Source organism: Triturus cristatus, chromosome 4_2, assembly GCF_964204655.1.
Source record: "Triturus cristatus chromosome 4_2, aTriCri1.1, whole genome shotgun sequence".
Lineage (NCBI taxonomy): Eukaryota > Metazoa > Chordata > Amphibia > Caudata > Salamandridae > Triturus > Triturus cristatus.
The window spans coordinates 46,622,544-46,646,606 of record NC_140586.1 but is presented as its reverse complement, the minus strand read 5'-3'; the positions used below and the strand labels follow the sequence as shown (position 1 = coordinate 46,646,606).

At 47.8% G+C, this 24,063-nt stretch overlaps 1 protein-coding gene across 1 annotated transcript in view; it reads right to left on the bottom strand.

Moving 5' to 3' along the window:
- Nucleotides 1–24,063, bottom strand: part of DRC2 (dynein regulatory complex subunit 2) — a 128,457-nt gene that overhangs the window by 6,402 nt on the left and 97,992 nt on the right. Inside the window, exons 6-8 of the mRNA XM_085600402.1 lie at nt 13,591–13,729; nt 1,024–1,221; nt 131–349 (exon numbers count right to left, since the gene is read on the bottom strand). Coding sequence (XP_085456528.1) covers nt 131–349; nt 1,024–1,221; nt 13,591–13,729 — 556 coding nt within the window. The remainder of the gene's footprint in view (nt 1–130; nt 350–1,023; nt 1,222–13,590; nt 13,730–24,063) is intronic.

The following is a 24,063-nucleotide window of genomic DNA, read 5'->3' as shown; positions in this document are numbered from 1 at the left end:
TTGGACATGTCAGTCCTACTCAAATTGTGACTGATCCCTCCAGGATAATGTTACTTTTCAAATTGTCAGTGCCAATACACACAGCTCCAGTGCGCCCAGTACAGCAGACCTCCCCAGTGCTCCCTATTACCTTTTCAATAACAGCCTGAAGCTTCTTGAGAGCAGAGTTACTCTCCAAAGTGAGCTGAGACAGACGGTTACGCTCACCGCCACGGTTGCCCGTCATTTGGCTCTTCAGCTTCTGGAATTGTGTATGGACCACGTCCTTCTCCTCCCGTAGTCGGCGGTTCTTCTCTTCATTCTCCCGGGCATGGGCTGTGATTTTGTTCTTCACATGGTTGATGGATTCCTGCATTGAGTAATACAGTGTAAGCCAGGATGTGGGGAATGGCCTTACTCCGACCCATCATAGAGACAAGGATTTGAGGTGGCGGGAAGTTGCACACTCTGGCCCATCACACAAGAGAGGTGAATAGGAGAAGGGTCGGGACGTTCCTCACTCATCAAGGAGGAAAGGCATGGAGCTGGAGGGAAGGGGCAGGAGGAAAGAGGTTGGAGAGAATTGACACTCTCAGGGTAGTCACAAAAGATAAATGCCTTTGTGGAGGGAAGGGGTGCTTTCAGGAAGGAGCACACAATGAAGGGGTTGGGCTTATCAAAGAGAAGGGGCTGTAGTGAAAGACTTCACCCTGGCCCATCATACAGGAGAGGAATTGGACTGAAGAGCTGGTGTTCCATCTCTGCCAAAATTGAGGAGAGTGGCTTGGGTGAAGGGAGCTAGATGGAAGGAGCTCACCCTGGAGCAGGGGCTGGGGCAAAGGTCCTGATCCACAATAAAGGGGCAGCCGCTGGAGAGAAATGTTTCTTCCTCTTCAAATTTGAGGGAGTGGGAGCTTTGGAGGTAAGAGCAGAGTTCTCTTTGAAGTGCAAATAAGGTTATGTATCAGCTTCTGCCAAGCGAGAATAACTGAGTCCCCCTGGAGTCTAGGGATGCCCCTGAGGTGAGTAGAGTGGTGAACTCACCTGTATATGTTGTAGTTTCTTCATCTGCATCTCTATCTCTATGGCACTTTTGTCATCGCGTTGCTTAAGTGTCTCAAAAGCAATCCTCCGGTCCTCTGTACTGTCCGTGTAGTTCTTTAGCGCCAACTGGAACTGCTTCCAAAGCTGCTCCACCCTCCCTTCTAGAAGAACACGCAGAGCATGCTTCTCTTCCAAGCACTGCAACACAGGAAGCGACACACTCAGGCACGGTATTGTTGCCAAGCGAAGCTCACTCAGATATCTATTTCACCTTCACCCCATAATCCTGGTACAAAAACGCTTTAACTGGCACATGCAGCAGCAAGAAGGATGATGCCTCGTGGGTGGTGGTGTTTGTTCATGCACATGGTTTTGTGGATGGCTCAAAATGAAGGACATGAATATTAATATGCATGTTCAGTCCAGGCAATCTAGCAGGATTTAGTCACTTTGGAACGAGGTGCACACTTGAGTGACCTAGGGTTGTGACCTGTGTCAAAGACATTCATTCGGGTGGGGGTGGCATTAGGTCCCAGGTTGTTAATAGCCCTACAGAAAGCTAAGACATTTAGGTGACATTTGAGTGAGCCCTGATGGAGTCCAATAACGGAACTGTTTGCCTTGATCCCAGTGCCATGTTCATTATCACTGGTTGCCTTCTTTTAGTGTGGCTACCTGTTGGATTGGTCTCTGGCCCTTTAATGTGCAGAACACTATATGCTTTCAGAAAAGCTGAACCTGAACTCTTTCAAAACAACTATGGCTGTCCCCACCCTCCCCATTTTAAGTTAAAAACAAGAGAGAAGCAAAGCAAGAAAAACGAAACAGAAAAGAAGGGGTTACGGATAGAATCAGGATCAAATATAGCGAAAGGCCTTAAGATAGTGCTAGTGTATGTGTAGTTTATGGGGTGGAGTAAGGCTTGCAAAGTAGACTTAATAGGGATAGGTAAGGGCAGAGGCTAGGCACTGGGACACTGTGAAGCTAACAGTATGGCAAAGGTTCTGGTTAGGAGTAGAATTAGAGCCTGGAACAAGGTAAGAAACCCTTAAGCTAGAGTTCATGTAAGTGATAGTTTGAATCATAGGATCAGCTTTAGGGTTTGGGGGAGGGTTAGGGTTATGAGGTCTCACTTAGGGGTTACATTTAGGAGTTAGTAGAAAACAACACAGTTATAATTAGGATTAGATGTTTTACTTTTTAATGGAGAAAAATATTAGGCATGTTTAAATGTGAAAAAAACATTCCAAGTTCGGCCTGATCACCAGGCGAGGGTGCGCACCCTGTGTCTCCTCAGTTTCCAGACAGGAATTTCTCCTACTGATTCCAAATTATCAGTGTGCACCAGCCTAAAACTGGGCACACACTAATAATGAGAGCCTTATTACCATAAAATAGGATTTTGAAAGATAGTCCAAAGGAGATTACCACCCATTACACCACTTTCACGACAGCACCGATCACTGATATCCAGTGAGAACTACATACAACAGCAAATCTGCATGAACTGCAGTAACTGAAATGAGCACCCATGATCAATCCACATGCAGTTTTGTGAGATCCAGCCATGTTTACTTAGGGTTTCCTGTAGATTGTAACAGACAATTCAGCAGTGTGGTCTTCATGACTGCACAGGGTAGAGTGATACATGGAATAAACTGAGGACACCAACAAACAAACTTTGATTGCAGCAGTGGAACACAGCATATAACAATCATTTAAGGAATAACCCCAAGAGATCAAATGGCCGAATAGGTTTCCATGGCAACCTCACGCCCTCTGGAATACACAAACAAACATGGCACTTGTGATGACGTAATCACGGCTTATGTAGGAGAAAATGCTACCATAATCAGAAAGACGCCAGCACTGGCTCACCCTCTCAAAGAGACAGAAAGATTCCAAAATAAGCAGAGCAACGGGCCAACCCCCAACACTATCTCAAGAACATAAGCCAACCGAACACCACTGGCGGTCTCCGCATCGTGTTTGTCCCAGGTACACACCAGACATCCAAGCAACAGAAGGTGATCACTGCTGGTCCATGCATATCAGAGCTAGGAACATGGACTGCAAGATTTTAAAACATGCATCCATATTTACTACAGTGTCCCTCTGAACTACCTAGCCCTTTTCTAATATTGTTTTATTAACTGAGAGATTACCACTAAGCAGTCCCTTACCTTTTTATATACTACAGCTCAGATGTCCGAAGGTAGCTGCTCACACTATTAAGGGGACCCACTTTTGCACAATCAAACTGGTTACCAGGTAAAGAGCCTAAACAAATCTGTTCTTGCATCATCTCGTAGGTAAATGCTTACTGCACCAGTACATGTCCTGATGGACATGTTACTTACCTCCGGTAATGCCTTATCTGGTAGAGACATAGTCTAGCCGCAGAGAAGACCCTGCAACATGTAACCGAGGTCAACGCATGTTGACAGCGCAGCGGGGTTCAAACAAAAGGACATACACAAGATTATATGTGGCTAAGATCAAAATCAAGGCATTAACAGGCTCTGCACTTCAGGTTTCCTTGCCTGCCATTCGAATACGGAGATTTTTTTAGTTAAATCACAGACTATCAGACCCTCACAGTTTCCAAACAAGCTGACTGTGAACTGGCTCAAAAATGTATATTAAGTAAAAAAATCAAACAAAAATAAACCTTTACATTGATATTCCACCCCTTCAAATTCTCAAAAAGTATGTTCTAAAAACTTTCACAAATTTTCATGCACTGTCCTTGTTTTTTCATTTATAGAGTAACATGCTTGTCCTTTTCGGTTGGCAAAGGTTGAGCCTATAGTACATAAGACAGGTAAGGGACCTTTGTTCCGTTATGGAATCACCACAGGGACTTAATTCTAGCGATGCTTATCATTCTTTAGTTCATTTTAAAGATTGCCAGTACAAATATGCATACCTCATCCATCCCCTTAATCAGACATTCAGAGTTATTTCTGTGTTAGTAGTGTTAATAAGCAACTTATAGAAGCCCCAGTGGTGGTCATTAAGCCTCCATGTGCCGGAACATCACTAGAAACATAATAAACAATCTAAAAATAATGATATTTGTTTTCAAAAATACAATGTCTCAAGTCAACAGGGTCTTTGAATAAAACAAAACAGTTTTTTAAATTATTTTTGTCTTAACTCTATTTGTAAGTTATTTCGCCACTGAGTGTCTCTCTCTGGTGGATTCAAATATATTCTGGTGATTTTGATAGCCTCTTAATTTAAGCAATTTGATGAATTTTGCCCCCTGTAAGTGAGCAGAAATTGAAGTGAGGGCTTCCTCAGAAGTAAGATCGGGTACTTCGGTGGCTTGGACGCCGATTAAGATGGCCGCTTAGACCCGGAGCTCCGCCGCACCGGGATGGACCCGGATTGATTATAACAGTTTCCAACCTCTTTTGTCAACACCACAGAGACGGTCCAGCTAGCGGAACGGGATGTGCACCTGGGGAGCCAAGGGTGATCCCTCTTGCGTTCGAAACACGCTATCTTCGTCGCGCTGAATGCGCTCCTCAGAACGCCCGCCATTTTGTCTCCTCAGCAACGCTCGCCTGTAACCGGCGCGCGCACCTGGAACAGCAAGTTTTTCCCATGTTTTCAGACGCGCTCTGCTTTCCTTGACAATGTGGAGTAATTCCTACTTCCCAATCGCTTTTCAAGGAGCAGCTGTATGAAGGACTCATTACAACTTCCCTGGTAGGTGAATATCTCTGTGGTTTTGAACCGTTCCCCGAGGATTACATGTCTACTTTAACCCTTCAGGGAAATGACTTAATTTGTTTTCTACGCTTTTTGTGACGCTTGGAGATGGATTTTTTACCAGGGGCTCTTTCTCTATGACTTATATGCAATCTTGAGGATACCTCTGCCAAGCCTTATGTGGTACTAAACGTGGTATTGGTCAACCATATTTAATTGCTTACTATGTGTGGAAACACCTCCTAATATCTGCTCACATCATTTTCAATCCAGGAGTTTTTCAATGACCTTTCCAAGTCTCCTCTATTATTTCTGATAATCGCTGGGCTATTTGGATCTGGTCTGGTCATGTAGACATATTGACAATCCCTGCCTCTGAACCCAGATTGTTGTGTTGGCTTGCTTATTTGACTTTCGCTCACTATCATTGGCACGTTTCAAGCTTCTATGGGCAAGCTTCGCAATCCGAAGTTTGTCTTTGTGCCTTCGAAGGCTCCGCCTTCCTCTGCCTCCTCCTCACCATCAGGCCATTCTCCTCAGTCTCCTTCCATAGAGCAAATGGCGACAGCAGGTCCCTCCCGCTCTTCTTCATCACAATCTTCTTCCAGCAAATCTTCTTCTCCTGTTTCCTTACCTAAGCGCATGAAGCCGGACTCCTCTCCTCCGCCACCTGAGTCATCTCCACCCCCTATCTCTATGGAGTTGATACTTGAGGAGATTCGCGCTTTGCGCCCATTCGTGGAAGAGACTAACGCTAAGATGCAGCTTTTTGAGGACAAATGGTCAACTATGGAGGCCCGTGTTTCTTCTGTGGAGCAGCAGGTTCCAGAAATTCAGTCAAATTCCCATCGCATTTCCTCTTTGGAGAAGTCTCTTCTTGCCCTTCAGCAGCATACTGAGGATTTGGAAAACAGGAACTGGAGGAATAACCTGCGCGTTTATGGCCTACCGGAATCTTTGGAGGGGGATGATCCTGTCACGTTCTTCTCTTCTTTCCTCCTGAAGTTGTTAGACCTTCCTGCTACCACCTCTCTTAGTATCCAACGAGCCCACAGACTTGGTCCTCGTTCCTCCTCCTCCACCAAACCGCGGGGGGTCATTATCCTCTTTCTTAAATTTACTGACCTCCTCCTGATCCTCTCCACAGCTCGAGCGAAACGCCAAATTTCTTGGATGGGTCAGAGAGTCTATCTCTCTCAGGATGTCTCTGGTGCCACTGCTGCCAGAAGAAAAGAATTTCTGTCTCTTCGCGCTCCCCTACGTTCTATGGGAGCTAGATATGGCCTTTTTCACCCTTGTACCTTCAAGGTAACTCACCAGAACAATACTTGGACTTTTCAAGACCCGGCTGAGCTCAAGAAATTCATCCACACTCAGACTAATGCTGGCATGGACACATCCAATCCTCCTACTGGTTGATTATTTACTTGATTGGTCTTTTTTCCTTACAGGTTCTTGCTGGAGTTTTTCCCTTTTTAGGGGATTCTCCTTCTATCTGATGTGATTACATAATGGTTGTCGTTTGGGGTTTCTGTTTTTGCATATAATTGTTTGTTTGTGTATTGTTTACCTTCCCATGACCCCTGCATAACATGTTTCTTTTTTCTTTCCCCAGATTCTCTGTTTGACCAACCCTCTTGTAATCCTCTCCATACCATTTAATCCGTCTTCCTCATAATCCGTCCTGTTGCGGTGGGTTGTTGCTCTCCGGCTCGGAGGGCTGTTCTTGTCGAATCCTCCCACACCCCATCGTCGTCATCTTCTCATCTCCCTTCCCCCTTCAGGTATGTTTCCTTCAGTCGTCCGTTTTGGATATGTACTGTATCTTCTTCTTCTCCTCTTTCTCGCCCCTTTCCTTCCTTTCCTCTTTCCTTGCTCTCTTTTTCACCATGTTCCTCGACTTTCTTTTATCTTGCTCTTGTCTTTCCTCTGCTCGTTATTCTCCTTTGTGGCGTTTTTTGGTTTTATTCCTTTTCTCTGTTCCTGACACACTTTATTGTGATTTAATTTAAAGTTATTTCATGGAATGTGAAAGGTTTTGTTAGCCCTATTAAGCGGCAGAGAGTGCTTTCCCATCTAGCCTCTTACACCCCTGACTTGGTTCTTTTGCAAGAGACTCATCTCTCTGAGGCGGAGTCTCTAAAGTTAAAAAGAGGTTGGGTGGGAACGGTTTTATTTTCTCCTACCTCTAACAAAAAGAATGGTGTGGCCATTTTGTGTCACAAGAAGTTAAAATGTAAAGTTCTCTCTCAAGAAAATGACACTGAGGGTCGTTGGGTCTTAACTAAGCTGTTAATTAATTCTGTTTCCTTGACTGTTTTTAATGTATATGGCCCCACTCACCCTGATTGTAACTTTTGGCCTCTAATAACTTCTAAATGTTTCCAACACAGTGATTCTTTGTTCATTCTAGGGGGGGATTGTAATCAAATTGTTGACCCGTTTCTTGATCGCAAATCCTCTGCCCGCTTCACCCCCCACAAATCACATACACAATTCCTTGACACTATCTCCAAATCTCACCTTCTTGACTCTTGGAGACTGTTCCATCCTGACTCTTTAGACTACTCGTTCTTCTCACCCCCTCATGCCTCCTTCTCCCGGATTGACTATATATTCCTCTCTCAATCTCTCTCTCAAAATCTTCTTTCCTCATCTATAGAGCCGATAGTTATCTCAGACCATGCTCCTATTGTCACCGTTTTTGATCTTCTTCCCCCTCACCCCAAATCCTCCCGCTGGCGCTTTAATAACTCTCTCCTCCTAGACCCCCTTTTTTCTTCTTCCTTCCTTTCCTTTGCCACGGAATTTTTCCTACTTAATTCTGATCCTTCTTTACCCCCTCATGTTATTTGGGACTCTTTCAAGGCTACGGCTCGCGGCTTTGTGATTGACTTTGTCTCAAAGAAAAAGAAATCTTATCTTAAGAAGCAAAAAGACCTTCTCTCTCATATCAAATCCTTAGAACATAAATTTTACACCTCTTCTACTCCAACTGTTGTACAAGACCTTATACGTGCCAAACTCGAGTTCAACAAAATTTCTACTGACAATGCGTCCTCATTGCTTCTCCGCAGCAGCGCCCGCTACTACGGAGGTCGTAACAGGTCAGGTAAACTTTTGGCCAACTATCTTAAGTCCCGCAAGGAGCGTAACCTGATTGATTCAATATACTCCGACGATAACCATCTCCTCCACAAGGAAGAGGATATACTCGCCCAATTCCAGCAGTTCTACCAATCTCTTTATACCCCTGAATCCCCTCCTTCGACTACTCTCATTCAATCCTACTTGGACAAAATTCCTGCCCCCTCTGCCTCTCATCTTAATTTCCCTGATCTTGAGCTTGGCCTCTCTCTCACCGAACTGGACAGTGCCTTAACATCTCTAACCAAGGGTAAATCTCCGGGTCCAGATGGTTTTTCTGTGGAATTTTATCTACATTTTTCAGATCTTTTGCTTCCCAAACTTCTCTCCCTCTTTCAATCCTTCTTCACCTCCGGCACGGCTTCTGGTACCTTTCACGAGGCTACCATCTGCTTAATATCCAAAGATGGTCGTGACCCGCGATTCTGTAAGAACTATCGCCCAATATCCCTCGTTAATGTAGATTATAAATTATTTGCTAAACTTCTTGCCCGACGTTTAGATTCTTTCCTCCCACACCTTATTGGTAAGGAACAATGCGGTTTCGTAAAGGGTAGACTTACCTCAGATAACTCCCGTCTTTTTCTTAATGTTCTCAATAAAGTACCTTCTCTTAACTCCTCTCTAGCTGCTATATCAGTGGATGCCGAGAAGGCTTTTGATAGAGTAGATTGGTCCTTTATGTTCGCCTCCCTTCGTTGGCACGGCTTTGGCCCTAATTTTATCTCTCTTGTTTCTCTACTTTATTCCTCTCCTAAAGCGTCTGTATTAGTTAACGGCCGAACGTCCTCTTACTTTCCTTTGCAGCGTGGTGTCCGCCAGGGCTGTCCTCTCTCCCCTTTACTTTTTGTTCTGGCTTTAGAACCGTTTCTCTCGTCCATTAGAAACAATATTTCTATTTCTGGCTTTCCTTATGATAAAACCCACTTGAAACTCTCTGCGTATGCAGATGACATTCTTTTGTTTATTTCCGATCCTGACCAATCCATTCCGGCCTTATTAATTGAGTTTAACTCCTTTTCCCAAGTTTCTGGTTACAAGATCAATTCCGATAAAACTGAGATTCTCCCTCTTACTAAATTTTGTCTCCCTCACCAGTTTTCGGCCACCGGGTTTGCATGGAATCCCTCTAAAATTAAATACCTTGGAATCTGGTTCTCCAACTCCATTTCTTCATCTATTCGGCTCAACTTCACTGCCGTACTATCCCGTATAGATAAGTTGCTCTCTTCTTGGAATCCCCTTTTTCTCTCCTGGTGGGGTCGGCTAGATTCGATCAAAATGATGATCTCTCCCATTCTCATATACATTCTTTCCATGCTCCCCGTTCATATCCCTGATGTCTATTTCAAACGCATTGATTCCTGTCTTTCTAAGTTCCTTTGGAATAATAAAAAATCGAGAGTTGCGCTTGCTGCCCTTCGTAAACCAAAGGCTAACGGCGGAGTCAACTTTCCGGATTTCCGTCTCTACCATAAATCCTTTTCTCTCCGTCAGGCTTCTAATTGGCTGGTCCTTACACCTTCCCCTCTAGCTCCTCTTTGGCTCTCCATTGAACGTTCACTCCTCTCTCCTTTTTCCCTTTCTGAAGTTGTACATTTCACTGCTAAGAACTTAACCACCCCTCTACCCCTGTTTAAACATACTACCTCTCTACTACATGCTCTAGTCCGTTCGGACCCGATCTCCCGCGAATCTTTTTTGGCTTCCCTGATTTGGTACAATTCACTTATTCTCCTCCATAATCGCCCTATTTGCTGGACTGCGTGGAGATCTAAGGGGCTGATATGGGTTAACCAGCTTTTTGATGGCTCTCTCCCGTGTTCTTTTCCTCGATTCCGACTCTTGTTTCACTGTCCCCAGTCTTTCTTCCATAGATTCTCTGTCCTAATGGCCATTATACTTGAGGTCTACTACTCTCTCCCCTTGTCACCCTCTTCTGTTTCCCAGTCCCCGCTTCTTCAGATTCTCTCTGCTCTTCCCAAAGCCTCTCTTATTTATAAGTTTTTCTCTTCCCCCAATCCGACTCGTCCAAAATCCAAATTGGAAATTGCTTGGGAGCTTGATTTGGGCTGTGAATGGTCTATAGTTGTTTGGGACAAAGTCTGGGTCAGATCTTTAAAAATCTCCCGTTCTGCCTCACTAACTCAGTCTATGTTCTTTCTATATCATAGACTTTATCTCTCTCCCCTCTCTATTTCTCGCTTCTCTCCTGATAAGGACTCTACCTGTTGGACCTGCTCTGCCCCTAATGCTGATCTGTATCATTTACTTTTTCTATGTCCTTCTGCTCTAGTACTTTGGGATCAGGTGTGGTCTTATGTCTCTCGCTTATTCTCTATCTCTATTCCGTATTCTATCCCTCTTCTTTTATTAGGTAGTATTTCTGACGCTCTTGACATTCCTTCTAGTTCCTCAGGTCTATTAGATCTCATGTTGGCTCTGGCTTTCCAGCACATTGCTTCTAACTGGAAGGATCTTTCTAAGCTTTCGATACAATGTTGGTGGAACTCCCTCTGTCACTATCACAGACTTGATGTTCGCTTCGCTGCTGCCTCCACTCCTACTCTCAACAGAGATCTATTCTGGTTGCCTCTCACAACTTATCTTGATTCTATGGCTCTAAAGTCGAAATCTGTTTCTCCTTTATCCTCTGAGAATTTCAAACCCCCATGAAGTACACCGGCTCTACCCTTCCTCTTTCTTTCTTCTTCTCTATTCTCTTCATCTTATCTATATTTACATTCTTATTCCCTGCCTTTCAAATATTCCCTACTCTTGGCTTATTTGCTCTCTCTATTTTATCTATCCTCTGTCTGACTATAGCATTTACTCTTCACTAAGACGCCTCATATCTCCCTTTCTCTTTCTTTTCCCTTCTTTCCTTTCTCCTCCCCTTTTCTCTCCTTTTCCCCCTCTTTCTTTTTCCTTTTGGTTCCCTTTAAAATTTTATAAAATGCTTTTCGTATTTTTTCCTCAGGTTCCTAAGGTTTTTGAGCTTATAATGACCCTGTAATATTTTTTTCTCTCCTTTTGACTTTGTATGACAATGCTCTTTATATGACCTGTATTTGTCGTTCGCTATGTTTCTCTTCAAATAAAGCATTTCAAACATAAAAAAGATCGGGTACTTCCTTGTGAGTGTCCTAAATCAGTGCTAAAAAACAGCCCGGTTCCATTGTATGACCTATTGAAGTCAGCACGTGCCCTCATGAGAGTGCAGTTTGCTAGTCTCTGATTCCTACTGCTGCATGTTTTTTCATCCATCAGCTAGTGCCTCAGCATATTCCAAACTTTTCCTTGATGAGCCATCCACAGCCTTTCATTGTTTGGTGGCATAAAAACAATGATCGGCCGCAGAAGGCTCCTCAAGAAAAAGTTGGCAATACGCTTGCGCACGTGGCGAAAATCGAAAAATAACAAGCATTGACGATGCCAACAGGCATTCTTTAATATAATGTTCTTTGGAAACATGAAAGATTTCTAGTAAATAGAATGGGAATTAATATGTATTTGCGTGGAAGCAAAGAACTGTAGAATAATGTTGGTGAAGGTTAACGGTCGGTCAGGAGACAGTTGCACTGTGATGCAAGACCTAAAAATCCATGTAGGTTAATGACTGCTCTCTTCCCATCTGTGCTGCTGCCGCAGATAAACAACAAAAATTACCTAGTTATCTAAAACACTTTAATAGCATCACAATGACACGTGCGTGTACCTGAAAGGTTGTGTTTAGGCAGTGGCTAAAAAGAAAATTACCACAGCTGTGTGGAGGGTAAGAACTTTTTTATGGAAGCGTACAACTTCTTCTCAATCAAAACATGTACTCCTGGCTACCATCATGTGGGTGGAGCCAAAGCCCCTCTCTAGTAATGCTCACATAATTGTCTGGCGACAGCTGCGCCATAACAACTAAGATGCCATTGCTCAACAATTGTGCTTGATGATCGAAAAGTCAATTAAAATTATTAAGAAAAACATATGCATCCATTGGTGTTTGCAGAGCTAAGCTGCAATCAGTAATAAGCTAAGTCTACATTCACAAACATTTGACTGCAAGGGGGTACTTTGTTTTGCTTTTCAGCGTTATATAGAACCAGCCCTTCTGGTCATAAACAAGCTGGTGACCCCTTACCTTTCTGACATCTTCAAAATCTGCTACAGCACTCAATAGGCAATAGGAACTGGCATAACATGCACTGCACTTGGCTGAAAAACACAGCACTTGAGAAAGCCAACACAGTAGACAAACCCACAACGTTGTCACCGGAAATCAAGAAGGGCAAATAATAAAGAAACCTTCTCATAGAACTATCCCTTACATGGGTACTCACAAACATTTGCCCAGGGGCCACAAACTAGGGTTTGTGGTGTGACCGATGGCTGCACTGATGCCAGCAGGGTGGCGGTAGGGGGACTGAGTGGGTCAGGGATTGTTTAAGGTGGTACAAAAACATGTTAAATAAACAGGCAAGCATTTCTTTGCAGGTTAATAAATGACTGTCCATATATTTAACATCTGAATATGTGTGCTCAGCAACTAAACAGCAGCTGGTGCTGCTGTTCACCAAGGGGGCCGCATTTAAAGGTCAACAGGGTCGCAAGCGGCCCCCGGGCCAAAGTATCACTGCCTTACATGAGCCCTAGCGTAAGGGTTCCTTACCCCGTCCCAGGCTTTAAGTCTATTCCTAACCATAACCTTTGCCATACTGTTGGCTTCACAGTGTCCCAGTGCCTAACTCCTACTCTTACCTAGCCCCATTACGTCTACTTTGTAAGCCTTCAAGCCCTTACCCTGTAACTCTACGCCATGAACTACAAATACACAAGCACTATCTTAAGGCCTTCCCCTATCTTTAAACCTGATTCTATCAGTAACCCCTTGTTTTCTATTTCTTTTTTCATGCTTTGCTTCTCTCTTATTCTTAACCTAAAATGGGGAGTGTGGGGACAGCCAGAGTTGTTTTGGAAGAGTTCAGGTTCAGCTTTGCTGAAAGCAAATGTCAAGTTTTAAACATCATGGGCCAGAAAGGCATTAACCACACATGTCACATGGTGATCGGTATAGCAATGCCTGTGTTATGCACCTGAAATGACTATAGGGCTTACTTAGCCCCTTATGTCTGCCTTCTGCTGTCACAAAAAGGAGCTTCTCCCTCCCCCTTGGGAGGAGGTCAAGGTGCCTCTGAATGACTGTGTGCCTCTTCTTGCTCGTGTGCTTCTGAGTGGCATTTGTGTGGGTCTATGCATTTATGAAAACCACTTGTGGGAATTATTGGAGATTTGCTTGGCTCTGGGTGTCCATGCACCTGTGGGTGTTTTGTGTCCCACCATGGTCCATATTTCTCTCGGAGTAAGTGTGCCTCCCAGGGTTGTATTTGCCTCAGGCATCAATATATCTATCATGTTAACAAGAACTTATGACTGAACAGTGCTACATGTGTCCTGTTAAGTCCCTCAGAGTGCATGTGCAAGGCAAATTAAATGAAATTATGTTTTTGAGGTAGAGAATTGCATAAAGAGTTGAAGGGATTAAGAGTGTACCCATGCGCTTTGTGTAATAATTGCATCTTCAGTGTTTCTAAATCTTTCGTGGTCGAGCTGCGTATGACAGAAAATATGGAGGTTATTCCAGTGTTGAGCAAACCACTTGCCAAGGGTTCGAGTATCTGAGTCCACACTCTCCTCTTACTATCTCACCTTGTTCTTGATGTCGTCACTGGTGCTTTGAAACTCGTGTTTCGCTTCGTTATCACTCTCTGAGAAGTTGTGCTCCATGGCCAGCAACACATCTTGCAAGTACATCTCCTCCTTCTCCCTCTGCTCAATCAACATCTTCCTGGAAGGCCAAAACAATATAAGAGAAGGCAGACAGCAAAGAAGGATATCCTAGTGGCAGAAGGATCCCTGCGAATCTACACCACTAGGCCCTATACCCACAACGCACCCTACGGCATTGGGAATAAAAGATCTCGGAAAAAGAGCCCCTCGTCAGAGCCCGTCAGGTATTGCACCGCTGACCTGAGGAGGAGCATGACAACCAGCCGGGTGTGTGAGGGCCCTAATTCCTAAAGGGGGAGTTCCCCACCCGTGGACCTTAACTTAACACCGACCAGTCCTCTCATTTTTCCTTCCCTATTAAAAAAAGACCATGTCCTATACCCAGTACCCTAAAGACGCTGGTCATCAGATAAGCTACAATGTAAGGAACTGCCAGGGCTGTATGGCGCCTGACTGAACCATCTAAAAGTCTGTTGGGAGCTATCTAACAAGCTATTCAGGTGCAAAAGGAGGGCTCACTATGCAACTTGAACGTTCTGGTGTCTGAAGACTAGATTACTAAACCATTTCTCACACACAATTCCCCTTTCAGTAGCAGTAAGGTTTTAAATTTCAGAAGCACCACCATTCACCACAGCAGGCTTTGCTTTTTCAGTTTAAAAGGCGCTAGTTATCATAGCAACTAGTCCAAGCTATATATTTCCTTTCTTATATGGTATAGACAGTAACGGCAGTGGCAGCTGTCACAGTACTGAAGCGGGGGGCAGGATGAAAAATAATTAAATTACAAAAACTAACCTGAGTAAGCGGCGGCCACCTCAGTCCTTTTCTCCAGCTCTCCACTAGTTCTAGCATGCACTGGGCACAGGCTCCACACCCAATCCTAGTGCTGCTCTCATGCTATGAGGGCAGCGCAAGGATTGGTCTGAGTGGCATGGTTCGCCGCTCAAACTGTAACGTTTCTCGAACCCGGCTGTGTTACACATCTGGGTTGGAGAAACCTAAGTGCGCATGTCTGTTTGGCAGGCTGATGACGGCCGGCCAAACAGACATGCACACTTACATTGTGCCTACTATTCCACCCTGCTGTGCCAGGCCAGGCCCGCCCCGCCCTACACTGCTGGCATTGACTCAGTCAGTCAGCGGTCATTTGCTAGACCAGTAAGGACGACGTTCCTCCGCCATTACAGAGGAGCTGCCCTAGTATAGGTCATCTACAAAGTTATATGGATCTGTAGGCACCATTGTTAAAAACAGACCAAATAAACACTTTGTGAGATAGTTAAGTGTGCTCTTTGGAATGCTGAGCTTCGTCTGCCTTATCAAAATACTTAGAATTCTGGCACTAACCTCTAATGTTTCCATGGCAGGAACACGAAGTAGGCAGAAATAGTGGATGTTGGAAAACCACACTCCCACTCCGCAGGGTGGTGGTGGACCTTCCCGACACAACGGGGTAGCTTGGCTCGAGTGGTCAGGAAACAGGCGCAGTGCTAAGCATACAATATACCCATACAATAACCATGCGTGCATCCGTTCCAAAAACGACTCTACACCGTAAAAATTATGAAAATATGCTTTCTTTATCTTTCTTCTCTTAGTTGCTGATTGGGAAAATAAATAACAATCACAGTATATACATTTTAAATAGAGCAGGTCAAATAAATATTCGCTGTTTGCTGAAATAAATAGGGGTGATCATAAATAACAGGGCATAAATACAAGTGCAATATATACAGACAATTAAATACTTTGAGGTAATAAATACTGTACCAATAAATACTGTACACCAACAAGTCCTGTGGACCTATAAATTCAGTGCAGCAATAAATAGATAAGAACGTAATAAATACAGTATCCCCAATAAATAATTAGAAGTATACAGTACACTTTGTGAATCAGATGGCACTTCAATTCTTAAGGGCTGATTTGGCCCAGGCACAGCTTGTAGGGTGTGGAAGGCTTGAGGGGGGGCTACTCCCTGGCTGAGGCAAAGGCTGAGGCCTAAACTGAGGTAGATCAAAAGGGGGGAAATTCCAATGCCCTGGCTTCCCTTCTCCACACAACCTCTCTAGGTTAGTCCCAGTTCACCCCAGGCACAGTCAGGTGGGTTTCAGCACCTCCCTAACCCCTTAGAGTAGTCTCTCAGGTCTCCACAGGGCCTTAGGCGCCCTCTACTCCACTTACTGCCCTTTTCTGATGTTCCGACGCCGCTGGAGTCGTGTCGACGCCGTGAGGCGGTTCCGGTTCGGTCTCGGCGGCCTCGGCACAGTGTCAGTTCTTTGACGACGCCGGTAGGCGGTTCCGGTCCGATGTCGGTGGCCTCGGTTCGAACTCGACCTCCGATTCGACGGCGTCGGGCAGTCTCTTCGCACGATGTCGACTTCGGGCGGCTCCGGTCCGATGGCGCTCTCGGCTCCGATGACGTCGGCCGGCCTGGCCTCGCTGTCGACTTCCGGCGACTCCGGGGTGCGATCCTCACCCCCGACCTCCGGTGTTCCTCCTTACAGGTTCCGGGCGACTCCGGAGTGCGATCCTCACTCCCGACCTCCGGTGCTCCTCTACCTCGGTCTCCGACGACTCCGGAGGGCGGACTTCACCCTTCCGATGACGCCGCTCACTCGACCTCGGTTCACCTCCTTCTCGACCCTTGGTATTCCACTCGACCTCCGCCGGCGCCCTCTTACGACCTCAGGCGGCTCCGGGTACGACGTCTGCTACCTCAGTCAGCGCCGCTTCTCCACCTCGGGCTCCAGGTCTTCGGCTACTCGACGCCAGGCTCCAGGGAAACCAGTTCTCAGGTCAGAATCTTGCTGTTTTCTTGGTTCTAAGGCCTGTTCCTGCTGTCCAGGTCCTTAGGAAGGTTTTCTTCTGACTTCTTCCCACACAGGGCTATAGGCTGGGATCCATCAGTAGGGACAAGTATCAAGGGTGGGTTTATGGACCCCACTCCAGGCACAAGTTTCCACCCCTGCTGCTTCACTCCTTCCTCCTTCACTGTTGTGCTCCTCTCTCTTCACCAGTCAGGTGCCAACTGCCAGCTCCAACTGCCAACTGCCTCTCTTATCCTCCCAACATTCTAAACGGTTTCCAACTGTCACACAGTTCTGGAATCTCCTGGAAGGTTCTGGAAGGTGCTGGTAGGTTCCAGTGGATGCTGGTGATGTCATGGGAGGCCACCATTTTGTGCTTCAGGCCCTCAGACAGAAGTTTCAGGGGTAGCTAAAATGGCTCCCTGAATCTGTAGCAACACGAAAAAGTCTGGTGGTTCCCAATAAAAAGGAAAAATTCAAACAGGGTTTGAGGCAAAAGTGGGACAAAATAAATAATGATGAGGAGGGACCACCCAAAGGGCTGACAGGTCTAACACGCGTCCCCCCCAGCTGAAAGTGGGGAGAGCTACCCAACCCCTTGGGAGTTCTCATCACTAAGGCGGAAATACCTTGAGAGACCGTCTGCATTGGCGTGGTCCACTCCAGGCCGATGTTCCACCTGAAAGTCCATCCCCTGTAGGGAAATAGACCACCTCAACAACTTGGGATTCTCCCCCTTCATTTGCATCAGCCAACGAAGGGGTCGGTGGTCGGTCTGAACCAGGAAGTGCGAGCCAAACAGGTATGGCCGCAACTTCTTCAGAGCCCATACCACTGCAAAGGCTTCACGCTCTATTGCACTCCACTTCTGTTCCCTGGGAAGTAGTCTCCTGGATAGGAAGACCACGGGTTGATCCAGACCCTCTTCATTGAGTTGCGATAACACTGCCCCAATGCCATGTTCTGATGCATCTGTCTGGACAATGAACTTCTTGGAAAAGTCTGGGGCCCTTAAGACCGGGGCCTCGCACATGGCTTTCTTCAATTTCTCAAAGGCTTGCTGACAAGCCTCCGTCCAGACTACCCGTCGAGGTTGTTTCTTGGACGTGAGCTCCGTGAGAGGGGCTACGATGGTACCGTACCCCTTCACGAAGCGGCGATAGTATCCCGTGAGGCCCAAAAATGCTCGGACCTCAGTCTGTGTCTTGGGGGGTTCCCAGGCCATGATGGCCTCGATCTTCGCCTGGAGGGGCTGCACCGTTCCCCTACCCACCAAGTGTCCAAGGTACACTACCGACCCCTGCCCGATCTGGCACTTGCTGGCCTTGATCGTCAATCCAGCTTGTCTCAGGGCCTGGAGAACAGCTTGCAGGTGACGCAAGTGATCCTCCCAGCTGTTACTGAAGACGGCTATGTCATCCAGATAAGCAGCAGAGAAACTCTCCATCCCGGTGAGGATCTGGTTTACCAGGCGCTGAAACGTGGCAGGTGCGTTCTTGAGCCCAAAGGGCATCACACAGAACTGGTAGTGGCCATTGGGCGTGGAGAAGGCTGACCTTTCCCTTGCTCCATCAGTCAAAGAGATCTGCCAGTACCCTGAAGTAAGGTCAAAGGTACTTAGATATTGGGCAGCTCCCAGCCGGTCAATTAATTCATCCGCCCTAGGGATCGGATGTGCATCAGTCTTTGTCACTGAATTCAGTCCCCGGTAGTCCACACAGAACCTCAGTTCTGGTTGGGCACCCGGTGGTGCAGCTTTCGGTACTAACACCACCGGACTGGACCAGGGGCTGCTAGAAGGTTCAATCACTCCTAGCTCCAGCATCTTAGTGACTTCACTATGAATGCTGGCCTTCACCTTGTCTGACATCCGGTAGATCTTGGACTTCACAGGTGGGCTGTCTCCTGTGTCCACGTCATGGACGCACAGGTGAGTCCTACCCGGGACAAGGGAGAACAACGAAGAGTACTGCCCCAGGACCTGGCGACAGTCCTCCTGCTGTTCAGGAGTTAGAGATGGGGAGAGAATCACTCCCTCCACCGACCCATCCTTCTCTTGAGACGCAAACAGATCAGGGAGAGGCTCGCTTTCCACGTCCTCTCCTCCGTCAGTCACCATCATCAAGATGACTTCGGGCCTCTCGTGGTGGGGTTTGAGGCGGTTGGCATGCAGCACCCGCAGGGGCTGACGAGGGGTCTTCAGGTCCACCAAGTAGGTAGCCTTACCCTTCTTCTCCAACACCTCAAAGGGTCCTGACCAGCGATCCTGGAGGGCACTAAGCTCTCCTGGTTCGATCACCCACACCTTCTGGCCAGGCTCCAACTCCACCGGGTGAGCGTTGTGGTCATACCACGCCTTCATTACTGCTTGGCTGGCTTCCAAGTTGTCAGAAGCTTGCTTCCACAACTTAGCCATTTGGCTCCGGAAGGCCAGCATGTAGCTCACCACATCCTGGGGGAGCTTTCTGGGAGTTCTTTCCCATCCGTCTCTCACCAGGTTAAGAGGTCCGCGTACAGGGTGCCCATACAGAAGCTCGAAGGGGCTGAAGCCCACTCCCTTCTGTGGCACTTCCCTGTAAGAAAAGAGTAAACAGGGTAGGAGGACGTCCCATTTCCTCCGCAGGCTTTCAGGCAGACTTCTGATCATGCCTTTCAAGGTTTTATTAAACCTCTCCACCAGACCATTGGTCTGGGGGTGGTAAGGAGTTGTGAACCGGTAGGTCACTCCACACTCCTTCCACATTGCCCGCATATATGCTGACATGAAGTTGGTCCCCCTGTCGGACACAACTTCCTTGGGAAAACCCACTCGGGTAAAGATTCCCATCAGGGCCCTAGCCACAACAGGCGCTGTTATGGTCCTCAGAGGTATTGCCTCTGGGTACCGTGTGGCATGATCCACCAGAACCAGGATAAACCTGTGACCAGCTGTAGTTGGTGGATCTAATGGACCCACAATGTCGATGCCCACCCTTTCAAAGGGGGTGCTAACGACAGGAAGTGGTTCCAGGGGAGCTTTCAGCTTCACCCCTGTTTTCCCACTGGCTTGGCAAGACACACATGTCCGGCAGTAGGTATCGGACGACACTTTCATCTGAGGCCAATAAAAGTGTGGGACAAGACGGGCGAAGGTCTTGTCTTGCCCCAGGTGTCCTGCCAAGGGGATCTCGTGAGCCAACTCTAAAAGGAAGGCTCGATAACATTGAGGAACTACCAAGGCTCGTGACGATCCATGTAGGGGTGCCTTGGGTTCACTGTAGAGGAGGCCATCCTCCCAGTAAACACTGTAGTTCCCTTCAACGTTCCCTGCTGCCTGGGCTTCGGCCTGTCGCCTCAGCCCCTCAAGGGTAGGGCACTCCCTCTGGCCCTGGCAGAATTCCTCCCTGGACGGGCCTCCCTCCACGTGCCACTCGTCCGGGATGGGTAGGTCCTCCAGGTTGGTAACGTCCCCCTCCGCAGACTCCTGGTCCACCATCTCCGGTGGCCTATCCGTCCTACGGGGTGGAGACGCCGAGGCAGGCTCCTCCTGTCCTCGGTTCTTCCCTTGACTGGCAGCTGGCTGGGCCTTTGTTCCAGGCTCCAGCCGAAATGAACTCCCTCTTCGGGTAGTCACGGACCTTGTGCTAACACAGGCCCAGTCAGGTGTACCCAGCATCTCGGTATGAGTCCGGTATTCCACCTCCTTCCAAGCGTTGTGCTCCATGTCATTGCCCAGCAGACAATCGACTGGCACGGCAGGGCTTACGGCAACTCGAAGTGAACCTGCAACCCCCCCCCATTCAAAGGGAACCTCGGCCACGGGATAGTGACCTGTTCTGCCGTCAGCCATCGCGGCTGGGTGGAGTACATCGGGAATTACTTGCTCTGGAGACACCAGTTGGCTACGTACCATAGTCATACTGGCTCCTGTGTCTCTCAGAGCCTCCCCTCTTTGGCCATTGATGGTGATCCACTGCCCATACTTTGCAGTATTTGCGGGCACCTGGATCTTAGGAACCATCTCCCGTTCTCCCAGGGACACTAAAGTGACACCCGCCCACTCCCTTCCCTTAGTTAAGGGCATCTCCTCCCCGAGCACTACACTAGCTACTCCGGGGGGCTTTCCTCCAGTGGGAGGGGGTGATCGTTTCTGACACTTCGGATCTCCTTTATAGTGTCCAACGCCACCGCACTCATAGCAATGGACAACCCTTGGCTGCTGACTCTGGCCAGGATTAGGGTTTCTGGGTGGGTTAGCCTTAGAGGTGAATCCTGTTCCCTTCCCTTGGAAGTTGTTTTGGGGGCCTTTGGAGAACTCCTTTTTCTTTTCCCCTCCTTCTTTCTTCTGGGGGGCGCCCTGTCCGGCCTTTTGAGTATCCCCTCCAGTCCCCCTTGTGGACACCCGGGTACTAGCCCAAATGTCCGCCTCCTCAGCAAGCTTCCGGGGACTGGTCAGCTTGCTATCCACCAGGTGTTGCCGCAGTTCAGGGAAACATTTCTCGAGTAGGTGTTCCTTCAATACTAGGTCAAACAGCTCCTCGTAGTTCCGTACTTCACTGCCCTGAATCCAACCTTCCAATGCCTTCTTTGCATAGTCCAGGAAGTCCACCCAATTCTGTGTGCCCAGTTTGTGACTACCCCTGAACTTCTGTCTGTACTTTTCCGGAGTTAGTCCAAACTTCCTGATGAGCGCCAGTTTCATGGTGGGGTAGTGGGTTTGCTCCTCCTCTTCGAGGGCCAATAAAGCATCCCTACCAGCTGGAGGCATGTATTTGTACAATCCCCCTCCCCAATACTTCACTGGAACCCCATGGGCCCTCAATGAGACCTCATAGGCCGCGAGCCACTTGGCGATGTCGTCACCTGCCCCATAGCTTGCTACAATGTCCTTTGGCAGGTAAGGTTTGGATTCCCTAGTGGACTCTTGGTTTTGGCTGCCACCATTAGGAACAGTTGGTGCCCCAATTCTTAGGATCTGAAGCTCTATCTCCTTCAGTCTTATCTCATGAGCCATCCTCTCTTTCTCCGTCTCATGAGCCAACCTCTGTTCCTCTTTCTCCTTCTCCAGCTTTGCTAAATCCCATGTGAGCTGTCTTTTCTCTCTCCGATCTGCTAACTCCACGCTGGATAAGCCCCCACTAGAGGCACGGCTGCCCCCCCTAGAAAGTGTCCTGGGCCCTGCTGACAGGTTCCCCACCTCAGGTTGGTACATCTCAGCCCCCTCGGGGTCAGGCTCTCCATCCCTGTCTTCCTCCTCAGCCTTGCTTTCTCGGCGTGCCTCCCCCCAAGCCCTTAAGCTGGTTTGGAGTGCACCCTTCTTTGCTCCTGGGGGACAGTACACCCCCTCCCGCTGGCAAAACTCCCTGAGTTGGGCCACAGTGTACGTTTCTAAATCTTCCAGTACAAACTCCATCTTGCCCACTCAGGTTAGAGGACAGGTTTTGTGCAGTAACAATGCAGGGGGGTACCTTTAGTAATACCTCCTCCCACCACCAGAGTAAATTTGGAAAAAACAAAAACCCACAATTAGGAAGGCCGCTGTGAGAAAACTCCCGGTGTAGGCCTATGGACTACCCACAGTTATTGTTGAGTATATGTAGGCACAGCTCTATCCCACCGCTGAACACCAATTTATGTTGGAAAACCACACTCCCACTCCGCAGGGTGGTGGTGGACCTTCCCGACACAACGGGGTAGCTTGGCTCGAGTGGTCAGGAAACAGGCGCAGTGCTAAGCATACAATATACCCATACAATAACCATGCGTGCATCCGTTCCAAAAACGACTCTACACCGTAAAAATTATGAAAATATGCTTTCTTTATCTTTCTTCTCTTAGTTGCTGATTGGGAAAATAAATAACAATCACAGTATATACATTTTAAATAGAGCAGGTCAAATAAATATTCGCTGTTTGCTGAAATAAATAGGGGTGATCATAAATAACAGGGCATAAATACAAGTGCAATATATACAGACAATTAAATACTTTGAGGTAATAAATACTGTACCAATAAATACTGTACACCAACAAGTCCTGTGGACCTATAAATTCAGTGCAGCAATAAATAGATAAGAACGTAATAAATACAGTATCCCCAATAAATAATTAGAAGTATACAGTACACTTTGTGAATCAGATGGCACTTCAATTCTTAAGGGCTGATTTGGCCCAGGCACAGCTTGTAGGGTGTGGAAGGCTTGAGGGGGGGCTACTCCCTGGCTGAGGCAAAGGCTAAGGCCTAAACTGAGGTAGATCAAAAGGGGGGAAATTCCAATGCCCTGGCTTCCCTTCTCCACACAACCTCTCTAGGTTAGTCCCAGTTCACCCCAGGCACAGTCAGGTGGGTTTCAGCACCTCCCTAACCCCTTAGAGTAGTCTCTCAGGTCTCCACAGGGCCTTAGGCGCCCTCTACTCCACTTACTGCCCTTTTCTGATGTTCCGACGCCGCTGGAGTCGTGTCGACGCCGTGAGGCGGTTCCGGTTCGGTCTCGGCGGCCTCGGCACAGTGTCAGTTCTTTGACGACGCCGGTAGGCGGTTCCGGTCCGATGTCGGTGGCCTCGGTTCGAACTCGACCTCCGATTCGACGGCGTCGGGCAGTCTCTTCGCACGATGTCGACTTCGGGCGGCTCCGGTCCGATGGCGCTCTCGGCTCCGATGACGTCGGCCGGCCTGGCCTCGCTGTCGACTTCCGGCGACTCCGGGGTGCGATCCTCACCCCCGACCTCCGGTGTTCCTCCTTACAGGTTCCGGGCGACTCCGGAGTGCGATCCTCACTCCCGACCTCCGGTGCTCCTCTACCTCGGTCTCCGACGACTCCGGAGGGCGGACTTCACCCTTCCGATGACGCCGCTCACTCGACCTCGGTTCACCTCCTTCTCGACCCTTGGTATTCCACTCGACCTCCGCCGGCGCCCTCTTACGACCTCAGGCGGCTCCGGGTACGACGTCTGCTACCTCAGTCAGCGCCGCTTCTCCACCTCGGGCTCCAGGTCTTCGGCTACTCGACGCCAGGCTCCAGGGAAACCAGTTCTCAGGTCAGAATCTTGCTGTTTTCTTGGTTCTAAGGCCTGTTCCTGCTGTCCAGGTCCTTAGGAAGGTTTTCTTCTGACTTCTTCCCACACAGGGCTATAGGCTGGGATCCATCAGTAGGGACAAGTATCAAGGGTGGGTTTATGGACCCCACTCCAGGCACAAGTTTCCACCCCTGCTGCTTCACTCCTTCCTCCTTCACTGTTGTGCTCCTCTCTCTTCACCAGTCAGGTGCCAACTGCCAGCTCCAACTGCCAACTGCCTCTCTTATCCTCCCAACATTCTAAACGGTTTCCAACTGTCACACAGTTCTGGAATCTCCTGGAAGGTTCTGGAAGGTGCTGGTAGGTTCCAGTGGATGCTGGTGATGTCATGGGAGGCCACCATTTTGTGCTTCAGGCCCTCAGACAGAAGTTTCAGGGGTAGCTAAAATGGCTCCCTGAATCTGTAGCAACACGAAAAAGTCTGGTGGTTCCCAATAAAAAGGAAAAATTCAAACAGGGTTTGAGGCAAAAGTGGGACAAAATAAATAATGATGAGGAGGGACCACCCAAAGGGCTGACAGGT